The 14089-nt window shown below is 47.9% G+C and overlaps 2 protein-coding genes across 2 annotated transcripts in view; one reads left to right on the plus strand and one right to left on the minus strand.

Annotated features, from left to right (window-relative positions):
• The window catches only part of LOC135825587 (uncharacterized), a 30238-nt gene extending 20386 nt beyond the window's left edge, over positions 1 to 9852 (plus strand). Inside the window, exons 18-23 of the mRNA XM_065338196.1 lie at positions 1472 to 1512; positions 2051 to 2162; positions 2824 to 2894; positions 3770 to 3921; positions 4346 to 4619; positions 5190 to 9852. Coding sequence (XP_065194268.1) covers positions 1472 to 1512; positions 2051 to 2162; positions 2824 to 2894; positions 3770 to 3921; positions 4346 to 4619; positions 5190 to 9231 — 4692 coding nt within the window. The 3' untranslated portion in view covers positions 9232 to 9852. The remainder of the gene's footprint in view (positions 1 to 1471; positions 1513 to 2050; positions 2163 to 2823; positions 2895 to 3769; positions 3922 to 4345; positions 4620 to 5189) is intronic.
• Positions 9853 to 10877: 1025 nt separating this feature from the next.
• Positions 10878 to 14007, minus strand: LOC135825588 (ankyrin repeat domain-containing protein 13C-like). The gene has a single exon (XM_065338197.1). It carries the CDS (start codon positions 13831 to 13833, stop codon positions 12451 to 12453), a length of 1383 nt encoding a protein of 460 aa, XP_065194269.1. The 5' UTR covers positions 13834 to 14007; the 3' UTR covers positions 10878 to 12450.
• Positions 14008 to 14089: the final 82 nt, after the last annotated feature.

Below are 14089 nucleotides of genomic sequence, written 5' to 3' on the forward strand. Positions count from 1 at the left end.
ACATAGTCATGTCTTTATTTGATGTAAGGAGACAGCCAGTGGCCCTTGACCAACGCATCTGCTCAAGTGCTCATCTGCGCTGTTTTCCTCCTCTCTGTTTCATCTCAGTTACATCATCGAGAGTTAGGTGTGTTGTGGTGATGTTCTGCCTAGTTATCACCTGCCAGGATGAAACCTGTTCATAATTTTTTTTAATTAAAATCACATGACACCTGGGAGTGGTAACGTACAGGGAAACAACACGAGCAACTGTACAGTACTGTTGGGCGCCGAAGAACTGGGGGGGGAGGGGGAGGAGGGGAGGGGGTGGGGGAGGGGGAGGGGTTGTAGCCTAGCCCGTTCTATTATTTAGCGAACACAGCAGTTTCGTTCTTATTCGATGGTACACTCTACGGCCCTGTTTAGACTAGATACAAAACAGCCTATAAGTTACATTAACAATTTAACATAGAAGTTTCCAAGACAACTACAAGAATCTGGCGGGAAGCCTAAAAAGCTGCCCAATCCTTGTGGGCAGGGTGGGAACCCTTGTACAAAGCAACTTTCCTGCATTTATCGTACTTTCACAAGGCAGTCGTACAAATGTACAAACTTTGTACGACTGCCGGCTGCTTTCACACATCCCAGGCCCCTTGCGCAATTGTGTAGGGTCAAAGGTTGCCTGTATGTTGCATGTAAAATTTGTAGTCTGATTGCAGGCGTGGAAAAATGTTGCCTTTTAGGTTTTACGTGATTTTATACTGGATGTTCTATGTACGTAGTCTGCAGAGGGCCTAACATGTACATTTATGCAGTGTTATACGTCTGAGTGTACATTATAGTGTATATTACGGTTTCTGTTCTTATCTGCAAAAAAATCCAGCCTACACCGTTCTTAAAAATTGGTGAAATTCTAGCCTGGCCGTTCTTCGGCGGTCCGTTCTTCAGCGCCCGTTCTTCAGCGCCCGTTCTTCAGCGCCCGACAGTACTGTTACACCAAATCAAGGCACAGATGCATAATCAGGGTATATTCTAGGACGAATTTCCAACCGGTTACGGTCCAATGAAGAGTCGGGAGGTCCGGGGGTCCTCCCCGGAATTTTTTTTCAAAATACAACCCAAATATGGCACTCGACAGCAATTTAACAGATTTCTTGGTGCTGGAGTGTAGAAAAAAGCGTTTGACCATTCACAGCTCCATTCACCCACAGAAAAGTACGGGCAGTTGGAACTGATTTGTAACTTTTCAACCGGTCGCCAACAATTTCAACCGGTCGAAAACCGGTTGGGGCGGTTCTAGAAAATTCCCTGATAATACGTTTTATGTGATATGAATGATTTCACACAGTGCCTGATGCATCCAGACAAGTTTGGAAATCAAACTCACTTCAGTGATTTCTAGCAGACGACGAGCACCTGAGTTTTCTGAAATTAGAATATTCTAAAATCAGTATTTTTCCCTATGCTCTTCTTTGTCTCTTTCCCTCGCAAGTCTCGCACTTCTCATCCAACTTCTTCTCCAGCAGCGTCTCTGTAAGTTTCACTTGGTGTGCATGTGTGGGTGTGGGTGTGGGTGCGTTGTGCCAGCTAGTTTGGTTGGTGGGTACACTTATGCCTGATTGTGTTGGGTCTGTTGCCAACAGGCTCGGCTGCTTGAAGGTGTAATGTCTGTGTGGTGTAGACCAGGTGTGTGGTCGATTCACTTTGCGTCGCCAGTTGTTTGGATTAGACAGTTATCTGGTGCTAGTCTTGATCTATTTCATTCAGATCTTGTCCTTTTAAGATGATGAGCTATATTGTTATATGCATGGTAGTGGTGGAATCTGTAGCCATTGGGCTCAGTTGCTTGAAGGGTATGTTGTCATGTGTGCTGCCTGACGTTATGGCTTTTAGATTTACTATTAGGTTTCGTCTGTAACTCGGTGTGCCTGTCTGTTTCTCTGTCTGTGTATCTATGTATCTGTGTGTGTGTGTGTGTGTGTGTGTGTGTGTGTGTGTGTGTGTGCGTGCGTGCGTGTGTGTGTGTGTGTGTGTGTGTCTGTCTGTCTGTGTGTGTGTGTCTGTCTTGAAGGGTGAAAACTCAGCGTCAACGCAAGGGCCAGAGGAAGGAAGAACAGCGGAGTAAGGCGAAGGCTGTTGCCAGCAGGAGAACAACTGTACCTTTGACACCAGCTATTTTGCAGGTACGGAGAAACCACCACACCACCATTTCTTCTGCTCTCAGTGTCTCCTCAAGTGGAGGCAGCTGGGGTATGGTGTATGCATCACATGCTCATGTCTATGTCTGTGTATAGTTGTTCAGCCTCATGACCCTGATATCATTATTGGTTTTGTTATGGCTGCAGTCAGACCTTGCTTGCCCGGTCCTCTTTTATCTGGATCCCTCCCCATCCGAAAGAAAATTGCTGGCTACCAATTAACAGCATATGGCACGCATACAACATAACCAGACCTCGCGATCCGCATACCGGTGCATGATTTTGTGTACAAAAAGCTTCGTCGTATCCGGTGCACGTGGCTTGCAGAAGCTAGAATCAGGGAGTTTTACAAAGAAATAAAGTCGGTTTAACTCCTTGACCTGCTGCATGCATATTGGTGCGTGTTTGCGTGCGTGTGCATGTGTGTGTGCGTGTGTGTGCCTGCGTGCACGCGCGTGTGTGTGTGTCTGAGTGTGTGTGTCTGAGTGTGTGTGTATGTGTGTGTGTATTTTCATGTATGTATCATGTTATATGATTGTATGACTGTATGTACGTGTGTGTATATTCGTGTGTGTGTGTGTGTATGGGTGTGTCGTGTGTGTGTGTGCATGGGTGTGTTGTTGCACGTGTTCTATTCTGCACATAGATTGTGTCAAGATCTCGCTCCCGTGTCTTCCAGCAACAACTAAGACAAGCTGCTGAGGATGCACGGAAAAGGTAAAAGCATGCCATTGTCATTGGAGCAAAACATTGAATTTTTGAGTTAATAAAAATGTAACATTGAGGTTAGTGGGGTGTAGATTCATTGCTTAGATGACTGCCTCGAGACAAATTGTCAGACACCTTCTATAATGGACTCCGTCTCCTCGTGTTGGTTGAAATGATCTTATAGCAATGGCCGCAGGTGGTGCTGCCGGGCAACTTCGGGAGCTTTGCATGTTACCCTCGGGTCAATTTCTACCAGAATGAGTATAAGTAGCTGTTACAGTGTCGTCATACCAGATCAGGCTTATGGGCCATGGCCAAACGCACTTTTGTCTCAGGTCGTCCTTTAGAAGCGTCCAATACTGATCTCAAACTATGCCTGTCACTTTCGGATTCATCAATATAGTGCTAATCGGTGTAGTTTGTTGTGACATGATGGGCTGGGTGCCGGTATTGGCCTGATGACTTTAAAACAGCGTCCCACCGTCCTGGTTTGTGCACAACATCTGCGTACCTGTAGCTACTGCTGCAGGTCTGAATTTGAGTCAGTGGTAGAGTAGAGCATTGATCATCCCAACCCATCAGGGTAGTCAGTGGTAAAGTAGAGCATTGATCATCCCAACCCTTCAGGGTAGACACTGTTCAAAAGGGGTTCCGAAAAGGGAAATGCTCACGTCGTGAGAGAGTCCCAGATACATAGGCAACTTTGGGCTCATACCTGCATGTGATACATAAAATCGTGTTTTGTTTAGTGCTCTCCCATCAAGACTGGGACTGATTAGCTTTGCTCGGATTTAGCTGAATATCATCTTCATTTTGTCTCTTAACATGCCTTGTTGTGGCCTTCTTGTCTTGCTGATTTTGTTGCTGATTTTGTTGGTGAATAGTGGCGGTGGAGGCAATGGCACTGGCAAGACCAGTAACTTTCTTGTCACCAATGACGGGAATGAGCAAATCATCTGCAGTGTAGATGTCCAGAAAATGATTATCCTGGAAATCAACCTAGCTACCGGTCAAGCAGCCAACCAGCAATCTCTCTGTAAGACTACTGTACCTAGTGTAAGACTGCTGCTACTGCTGCTGCTGCCGCAGTTGCTGCTGCCACCGTTGCTGCTGCTGCCGTTGCTGCTGCTGCTACTACTGCTGCTGCTGCTACTGCTACTGCTACTGCTGCCGTTACTGCTGCTGCCGTTGCTGCTGCTGCCGTTGCTGCTGCTGCCGTTGCTGCTGCTAGTGCTAGTGCTAGTGGTGCCACTTCTACCGTTGATGCGGCTGCTGCTGCTGCTATTGGGACTGAGTTCTATTGATTCTCCTGGTGTCTTGTATTACCCATCAACCACTTCTTTGTTGTCTTTTCCTCCCGCTCCCCCCCCCCCCCCTGTATATTCCCAGTGTCTATGTTATCTAGTTGCTCCTGACTGCATGTACGTGTTTGTGTGTTGTGTTTTCTTGTGGATTTCCAGCATCTCTGCAATCAGTGCAATACTCTGAAGATCCTTACGAGATCACTCTGACTTTCTCTGTTCAAGCGGAGCAGTTGAAAACAGAGAATGAGAGTACTGCAGTTGCTGGAGCTGGAGCTGGTGTTGATACCGGTGCCGATGCTGGTACTGATGTTCCCAGCACCAACGTCAGTAAGACTGCAACAACAGCAGTTCACTACAAGATGTCAAGTGTAGCACATCTTGCTAAACTTCTGGCAATGCTGCTTCCTTGGAGTCTGGCTAACGATCAAACGTGAGTTTGCCTGTGTCAATGCTTGTGCCGGCGTGGTATGGCCAGGGTAGTCTATGTGTTGGGAGGAGAGTGGTCGGCATGACTTTGTGGAGTTGTCGGTGTGATGTTTGTACTCTCCTGCATTTCTGTGGGTAGCTGGGCGGATGTGCTCCCAAAGGACGAAGCAGTGTTGTCCACAGACTGAGTGTGTTGTTGAAGCCCAAGTGCGTGCATCGTGTGCGTGCATGTGTGCATGAATGTGTGCATGACTGTGATTGCACTCTGTCTACTTATGAGGTATTTTTGTAAACGTTCCCACTTGCATACTTCCCATTGAAGCCACTTGACCCGGAGTCTTGCCCATATGCATATACTCACTCACTCTAGGCACATATGCTGTGTTGTCTTCGGGAGGGGGGTGACGAAGAAGCAGCGCCTGGTCTGGGGAGGCCCCCCACCCCTACCTGCATTCATGCCTGCTTTAATTCAGTGCATGCTCAACATCTCTCAGAATTAGGCTGATTCTTCTTGCTTTTGCTGCTGCTGCTGCTGCCGCCGCCGCTGCTGCTGTTGCTGCTGTTGTTGCTGTAGGTTGAGTGAGAACAAGTCAATGGCTGTATCCAGCAAAGTGTCACTGTTTCCAGTGCTACCGTTCTTGCAGGAGACTATCTATTTAACCGGTCGTGTGCAAGACGACAAGACCCCTTCTCCTAGCACTAGCTCTGGCCACGGCATCAGTGTGGGGAGCAGTGGTATTGGGAGCGACATATCACCTCCCGTTCACCAATTGCTACCCACGGCCGACCATCCTGCCTTGTCAAAGTTCTTCTACTCTTTAATCGCTGGCTTTCTTGGCAGTCAGTTTGAAGAGCTTGTGTACGTTGGCTGGTCGTCCTGTCAGCGTTATGGTAGTGATGTGCGCTACCCATGCTGTCTGATCATCTCCAACTCAGCCCTACATCTTCTACGCCTAGTGGATTTTGAAATGGATGGTGGGAGAAACGCTGATCAGCCTGGGGACAGCAATGTCACTTCCGTCGACGCCGATTCCAGTGCCACAAGCTTGAACGTCAATGTCAGCAGCAGCAGCAGCAGTGATAGTGGACATGCTATCCGCAGTGTTTCGTTGTCATGGCTAGCTAGCTGCTTGCTCTCCGACATCAATCAGGTCTCGATTGGCTTGTTTGGTTGTATGCTGCGCATTCAATCATCCTCTTCTGCGCTCGCATCATCTGCAGCAGCCGGTGCACAGTCCTCGGTATCTGCATCCACCAACTACTGTGTTGGACTGCCTGCTGGTCCTTTTACCTATGCTGTATTCACACTGGATGCTGCTTGTACGCGCGATATCGTCAAGCACCTCACAGGCACCAGTATGCCTGCAATAGGGAGCACAATAGCAGCAGCAGCAGCAGCAGGTTCGGCGGGAGCGGCAGTTGCAGCAACATCGGCGATGGCATCAGCACCAACACCGATAATAACATCGGCGGCGAGCACGAATGTAGCCACTGTCTCCAGCTCTGCTGTATCTGATGATGGACATGACAGCAGTCTACACTCTAGCAGAAACAGCAGTTCTATGTCAGCTACTGCTGCTCCCACTACTGTTGGTGATGGTACTGGTGCTGCTAACAGTGCTCGCGTCACTGGAGACAGCAATGGTGCTGGTGCTGGTGCTGGTGATGATGTGGTTCTTGACAAGCAAGCTGCAGCTATGGATGAGTTGATGATGGCGTTGCGTAATGCCTGTGATGGTCACGATATCGGTCAACTTCTTGTTTACAAACCAGTATTTTGGCATTCTGCTGAACCAGCAAAGCCAACAACAACATCCGCACCCATGTCAGCAGCAGCAGCAGCGGCGGCAACGCCAACAAAGGCAGCCGGCGGACTTCCTGTCAGCTTAGCGATCACCTCCAGCTTCATCTTCTTAGTTGATGAGGACTGTGTGCACTGGCCCAGTCTATCTGGTGCAAGCAACTTGCCTCCAAGCACACCGCGCTATACTGTCTGCTTGGCGTATCACCTGCGAAGCCTGGCACTAGTGGAGATCTGCAACAGTAGAAATCATATCGGCTTGATTGTACCTGGCAAACCACTGCCCCCAGCTGATGTGCACATGCAGTTTGATGGAGCGGCGTTTCTGTCCTCTTCGCGTGCCAGTACTGATGCTGATGTTTCAAATAGATCTGGACAGCAACATGCTGATGCAAGTGTTGCTGGCAGCTATAGCAACTATCGCCATGGCGAAGATGATCAAGCCGCCCCTGCAAGTAGTTTGTCTGTGCTTGCAAGATCGTTACAAGATGTGAGAGAGATTGCCGACGCTCTGCGTACTCTGTGGCAAGATCAATTCCAATCTCAACTAGCTATTGTTGAGTACTCAACGCCGTCTGCTTTGACCTGTAACCATAGCAACTCTAGCTATCCTACCACGCACTTCAGCGGCATTAGCAGTAGCGGTTGCACCACTGCTACTAGTGGTATGCACAATGAAGACGTAAATGTTGATACAAGTGATGATGGCACCAGCAATGTGACAAGGTCGGTAGCAGCAGCAGCAGCTTCGGTTCACAGTTCTAGAGCATGGCTCGGCGTGCCAGGTTTCGGCAATCGTCCCAGTGTTAGCGGCAGTGACGTCTATCAACTATTGTCCTACTTTGCCCAACAACTCTCCAACACCGATCATGAACAGCTACATTTCTTCTGTAGCTGTGACTGTCTGTGTTGGAGTGATACCAGTACTACACATCCTGCTGCAGCTGCTGCTGCTGCTGGTCATCACGATACTGCCACCGCTGCAAACTGTTCTGCCGGTAGCAACTGTGGTGTCGATGAGAGGAGCATGACGATGCCATCATCACCACTACTCCGACAAGCTGCCCATCAGTCGACTGGTGCATTCCTACTTCTGTCAACTAGTCACATCTACCTTGTCACACAGCAGCAGCAGCAGCAACAGCAACGGCATCATCAGTGTGCGGATTCTCAGCATGGAGTACATTCTCAGCGCACCACGGCTACCACTGCTGCGGGAAGTGAAGCCGGTCAACTGGAACAACCTGGTTCTGTCATTTTGAATGACAGTAGTGTTCACTGTACTGAAGTTGAAGTCGACAACACAATGTGCAGCAGCAGCAACCACAGCGGTGGCGTCCCCAACTTTCATGTCTTGTTGTCCTTGCCGTTATGTGACTTGCGCCATGTGACTGTCAGCATCTTTGATCAGTGTGTACGCTTTGAGGGTGAGCTTGGCGGCATGCAGACAGCACTGTGTTACTTGCTTGACGGCAGCGACGCCAATATACTGCTGGAGAACATCATCGAGCTGTTACAAGCTAATGGTGGTGCTCAAGTTGGTGATGCTCCATCCACCATGACCAACCGGAGCAGCAGTGGCGGTGGTGGCGGCGGCGGCGGTGACGGCGGCGGTAGCGGCATTGTTTATGGTGAAGATCATCATAGTGATGTTGGCAGCAGTAATTTCCCTGTGTCAGCACATGGCATGATTGATGGTACAGCAGAGGAGTTAGTCATTAACGGCACTGTTCACTGCCACTGGCCACAACCAGCTCACTTAGCTACGCTGAATCACACATTGCACACTGCTGCTACTACTGCTGCTGCTGCTGCTGCTGCTGCGATTTCGCAATCAGACAATCTTGCGCAGCGTGCTGGTACAGAAATGTCACCGCAGCCTCTGACATTGCCTGGTCAAGAGCAGCAGCAGCAGCAAATGGCAGAGCATGTCAATCCTGATGCTAGCACCAGTGACATGACAGTAAGTCCTGGACCTGCCCAAGATGCATTTTCTCTGCAAGAACAACAACAACAACAACAGCTGCAGGAGGATTTTGCTGAAAGCTGTAGCAGTAGTGGTGGTGGTGGCGGTGCCAATTTGCCCTTGACAAGCACATTGTCCCCTTCTAGCCTACTGCATTACCAGACTGTTTCTGTTGCAGTGCCGACAATGCCACCTGCCAGTGGCATCGACCGTCATGGTATCCGAACGTTCAGCCACAGGAGCAGCAGCAGGGAGTGTGCTGAGTCCATTCTATTGCCATGTTGTGTGGCTCTGAATGACTCTGCTCTTCACTTGGTGTTTGAGGATAATTTGCGTTGGCCAGCACCTGCTTTCGTCAAGGAGCAGAATGCGAAAGAGGCGGAAAAGCGGCAGCAGCAACAACTCAATGCCAGAAGCACCAGCCCAGGTGCCCGACAAGGTAGCAGTGACAATACCCATATTGGCACCAATACCAGCAGCAGCGTCAGTGAGTCTTGCCAATACACCGTACTGGCAACACGGCTCTTACATCAGCTGCGCTCTATCTCCATACCATCATACGGTAGTGGGCAGGTGTGTCTGAACTTTTCTCCACCAACACAAGGCGTCGGCAGCAGTGGTGACAATAGCAGCAGCGGCACAAGCAGCACCAGCAGCGATCAGAAGGCCATGGGTGTTGCTGAGCAAGCCACAATCGCAACTGCTTCGTGCAACCTTTCCGATAGCTGTGAATGGCTCATGACATTCAAGACGTATGAACAGGCTGAGAAACTTGTTCGCATTCTGCAACTGCTCTGGAGCATGTCGAGTGATTCGCCGCTAGCAGTGTCTAAAATTTCCCCAATTTGATGATCCGATTGTGATTGACGGCAGTTTCTTGAGCATATCAGCTGCAGTTGCTGCGGGACGGCAACTGCGTGTGAGCTGCAATACATGTGAGAGTTCATTCATACAAATAATTCATATCGCCAGTCTGTTTCTGGATTGCCACACAGTATGATAACACATATAAACTGCTGCACGACCCGTTGTTGCCACCGGGCCGTGCTAGTCTTTTATGAATATTTTTTTATTATACTTCGAAGTACTTCGAAGTACTGTATTGACAAAATACACATTTTTTACACGTTCTTTACCAGTACTGAGTACTGCTCTGTACATTGTTGGTGTTGAGCTAGAACTCTTTCGCTGTGGGCTGTGCCTGGCCCTGCAAATATACTTGTGTATTCTTTTGTCGCTGATTTCTGCTACTGATGCTTCTGTCGCCGCTGGTATGTGTGTGTGTGTGTGTGTGTGTGTGTGTGTGTGTGTGTGTGTGTGTGTGTGTGTGTGTGTGTGTGTGTGTGTGTGTGTGTGTGTGTGTGTGTATGAGAGTATTGGGAGGCTTGCCTGAGACCCAACCATTTGACCTGCTCAGCTACTTGTGTGCGGATTGATTCCACTTGCAAATGACCGATAGTTTTACGGTTCCATGCTTCACCTGATGGTGATTGCTTGTGTGTACACGCACGCACGTGAACGGGCATGTATTATTCAGCACACGAAGCACAGAAGCCATAATATGGCACCATATTATGGTTTCGACTAGGCCTTTTGTACCATTAGGCATTACTTTTCAAGTCGAATACAATGGTGATTAATATAATGGCTTCTGTGCTTCGTGTGCTGATTTGCTGTCCTCCAACCAAGAATCTAGTCAAGCATTGGGCACCCTGTAAGAAGGCCATAGGCCTGTTGGGTATACCCAAGTAAAATAATAAATACTACTACTACTACATGTATTATTAGCACAGTCCAATGTGTAGAGATTTGCCGTGGGATAGATGTTATGTGTTTGACAATGACTTGGGTGATTTGCAGATTTGGTACATATTGTACACGATCATGCATTGTTCAACCCCCTCCCCCCGTGCACGGTTTGCACTGGAGGTGATTTCCTGCACCATAAAGGACAGTACTGCTCACTGCTCTACAATGTAGCTGTATCGCTTCACAGCTAGTTTTACAGCAGGTAGCAGGAATAAATCAACGCTGTAAAGTGTTTTTAACCTGATTTACAACAGCGGAGTCGAGTACAAAAGATGAGGCTCCCTGTGCACACTTCCATCCACTAGCACTGGCATGTGCCACATGTGTACAGTAATCCATTCATGGGTTCAATATTGTATACTAGTGCTTGGGGTTGGATGTTTACACTGAAGAAGCTACTTCACATACCGGGTAGGATATCAGCTACAATTTGTAGTGGAAATTAGAGAGGGGGCAGACCAACTATACTTTTGCAATCTTATAAAGATGCATGCCTTTCACTGGTTCTGAGTGCATGATTGGAGACAGCAAGCAGGAGTGTCACGCACACAGTCACAGGACTCCCTTTACACATGTTGCAGTACTCATGAAGCCGTCTGGTTTACAGTCTGCGGCAGACTGCCATATTTCCCCACGTGTCGCACCGTCCACACACAGTTACACCATATCACTCACTACAATCTAGCTGCTTGAAACGTCCCTGAAATAGGTGATCACATTTGTTTGATATTTTCATAATAATAATCAAAGACAAGATAATTTTCAAAATATACTTGCAAGAAAGGACCATTTTAAACAAATCATGAATTCTCCAACGCATTTAGATCTACTGCTACCCTCTACCTATGCACAGCAAAGATAGAATAAAAGACTGATTTGATTGAGATTTGATAAAAATAGAAATAAAGCAACGAAAGGAACAAGAAGAAGAGAAAGCACATGCACCAGTCGGCAACTCATGTCTTTGTCACATTGAATGAACCTGTACTTATTGCTATTGTGACAACTATTGGTCAGTGCAGCAGCAGCAGCACGCGTGCTCAAGAAAAGAGATAAGAGGCAGTAATAGTAGAGTCCATATCCACGAACAATATCAATACCTACATCATACATAAGCTGTCCGAAGTCTTGCTCGGACCAGTTGCAGTCACCGTCATCATGATGGAAAACGGCAGCAGCAGCAGCAGCAGCAGCAGCAGCACAGACTCAACACCATTGAATCATTGGAAAATATATATAAACTGCATTGGGAAAGAAAGCAAGAAGACGCGCGCACGCAGCGGCACTAGAGACATACAGTACATGCCGTATGTAGTTGATCTACATGTAATACATGATTGTACTGTACTAGACTTTACATGTATTGTACTAGACTGTACTACTATACACTGCACTATACACGGTGCAAAGCAAGAATTCTAGAAGAACAAGTCAAAACAAGGCACACATTGTACAACTATGTACAAGAATCACACACAGACATGCATGCAGCTAGGGGCTATGTACACAAAAAAAGGCAAATCAGCGCAGCAAGCTAATCGACCACACACAATACTACAAGTACATGAAAGCACGCAATGAGAGTAGCTATACAATGAAAGACAACACTCCAAAAGAGACCTTATCAGCATCATCCCCTAAAATGAAAGTAACGATGGTTTAATGCTACTAGCAGGCTACAATAATACTGAACAGCAGCCGCAGCAACAACAGCTGCCAGTTCAAGTGTCCGTGATGAGCACACACTCTTTGTGAAGTTCATGTGCATTCTCATACATACAATCATGTGTGTGTGTGCACGCGCGCATGTGCACGTGTGTGCATGCGTTGCTGTTGTTGTTGATGATGATGCTGATGCTGTTGCTGTTGTTGTTTGTTGCGTGTACAAAAAGCATGTGGATGCAAGAAACAAATAGAACTACGCTATTCTGACAAATGAAAGAGCACGTCACACACACACACACACACACACACACACACACACACACACACACACACACACACACACATACACACACACACACACATCACACACTCACATGCACGCGCGCGCGCACACACACACACACACACACACACGCACTCTAGCTCTATACAACACTGCTCTTTACTTACGCACTTTGCGCAGAAGTACTGCTGCTGTAGTACTGCCTGGCCACGGTGGTACACACAACAGTTCAGCGGTGTACAGCGGTGTTCAGACAGCAGTGTTCAACGGTGCTCAGACAGCAGTGTTCAACGGTGCTCAGACAGCAGTGTTCAACGGCGTTGTTGCGGGAATACGTGGCCAGTGTCGTAATTGGGCACAGTGAACATGCTAGCAGGGTGGCTGCATGTCTTGAACTCTTGAAAGGCTAACTTCAGAGTTATCGTCGGGTAGAGTGGCACCTCCACTTTCATTGGAAAGCCAGGAGGAAGACGAGACACCAGGCGACGGAGCTTGTGAAAATGCTTGTATGGCGTGAACAGCTCCAGGATATCTAGAAGCAAGTCACGTGGAATAGGGAACTTATCGCTGAGAGCTACAGTCGGCTTGAACTGACGTCTGTCTTGACTTACAACAGGTGTGCGGCCAACATTGTCTGGTAAACCACCTGATGCGCTGTTCACATAGTCAGACCATGTCGCTGTTGTTACAGGAGCGGGTCTGGAGGCACGGAAAGGTACCTCAAGGGCTGATCCATCACTCGACTCAGCACCACTTTCACCTTCCGCTGCTGCTGCTGCTGCTGCTGCTGCATCGCCGTCTTCGTCATCAACATCATCACCATCACCACGTTTCATTTTCTCACGCAGTGACTTGAGACGTTTGACATCTTCCTCGGTGAGATGTTCACAGCGACGTCGCTGTATGAGCGTGACACCAGTGATATCGTAAACAGGACAAGAGTAGCCTGCGACACATTCCTCCTTGTCTACACGCCACAGCCACCCAGAGCGGCAGCGTATTAGCTCAATAGGTTGAGTGGATATGAATGAATGGACTACATCCTTGGATAGGCGAAGACTGGTACTTTCTGTGACATACTTGGAAGAAAGCTGAGGCTTCAGTACTTCCTTGACATGCCGGATGTTGTCTGCGACTATGACGTGAGAGATATCTGTGCAGTCAATAAAGAAGCTCAGGTCTCCACGGCGATTACGCAAGTCGGTGATGCTCTGCAGTGTGGCGTCCATACGCAGATGTGAGCCACACTTGTGCAACCGACACACATCTGATGGAAGGACGCGTGACAACAATGGAATCCAACTGGACAACTCCCACTGAAACACTAGAGTGAAGTCTGGCACCTTTTTCAAAGCCTCTTCCAGTTTAGGCTTTAGTTCTTTCAAGTCAGTAGTGGCCTGATTGTAACCAGCCTTCACAAAAAACTCTACCAGTTCACGATCTCCATATACAACTGCTTCGTCCATAACTGACCATCCATCATCAGATTTAGCATCGACTTTGGCACCACTATTGATCAGCAGCTCAGCACAGTCCAGTCTACCTAGCTTAGCAGCTAACAAGAGAGGTGTCAACGAGTGACAATCACGCTCCTCCACATCCACTCCTCTTGCATTCAGACAAGCTTTTAGAGATCTTATGTCGTTGTGGAATACTGCCTTGTGTAGCTTGAAAGGCTCTCCATTTGAAGCCATCGCATCAAATGACGGGAAGGGAGCTGAAGACTAAGAGAGAAAACTGGTCACAATCATATCCTAGTCTCAGTATGAAACATTTCGTCGACCATGACGAGTCAAGTTCCACACCTAGTATATGTACCTGAACGACAGCTGCACAACGAGAGATGTATGTCATACATACAACTAATTTATTACTTTGATGATTGATTTGCTGGAAACAAAAGATAGCTAGCTGTCAGTTTTTTTTGCTTCCCGGTAATAATTAATTTTT

The sequence above is a fragment of the Sycon ciliatum genome, chromosome 10, assembly GCF_964019385.1.
Source record: "Sycon ciliatum chromosome 10, ocSycCili1.1, whole genome shotgun sequence".
Lineage (NCBI taxonomy): Eukaryota > Metazoa > Porifera > Calcarea > Leucosolenida > Sycettidae > Sycon > Sycon ciliatum.

What these genes read in the sequence shown, in the direction of transcription:
- LOC135825588 (XM_065338197.1), bottom strand. Translation starts at nt 13,833, where the DNA reads ATGGCTTCAAATGGAGAGCCTTTCAAGCTACACAAGGCAGTATTCCAC.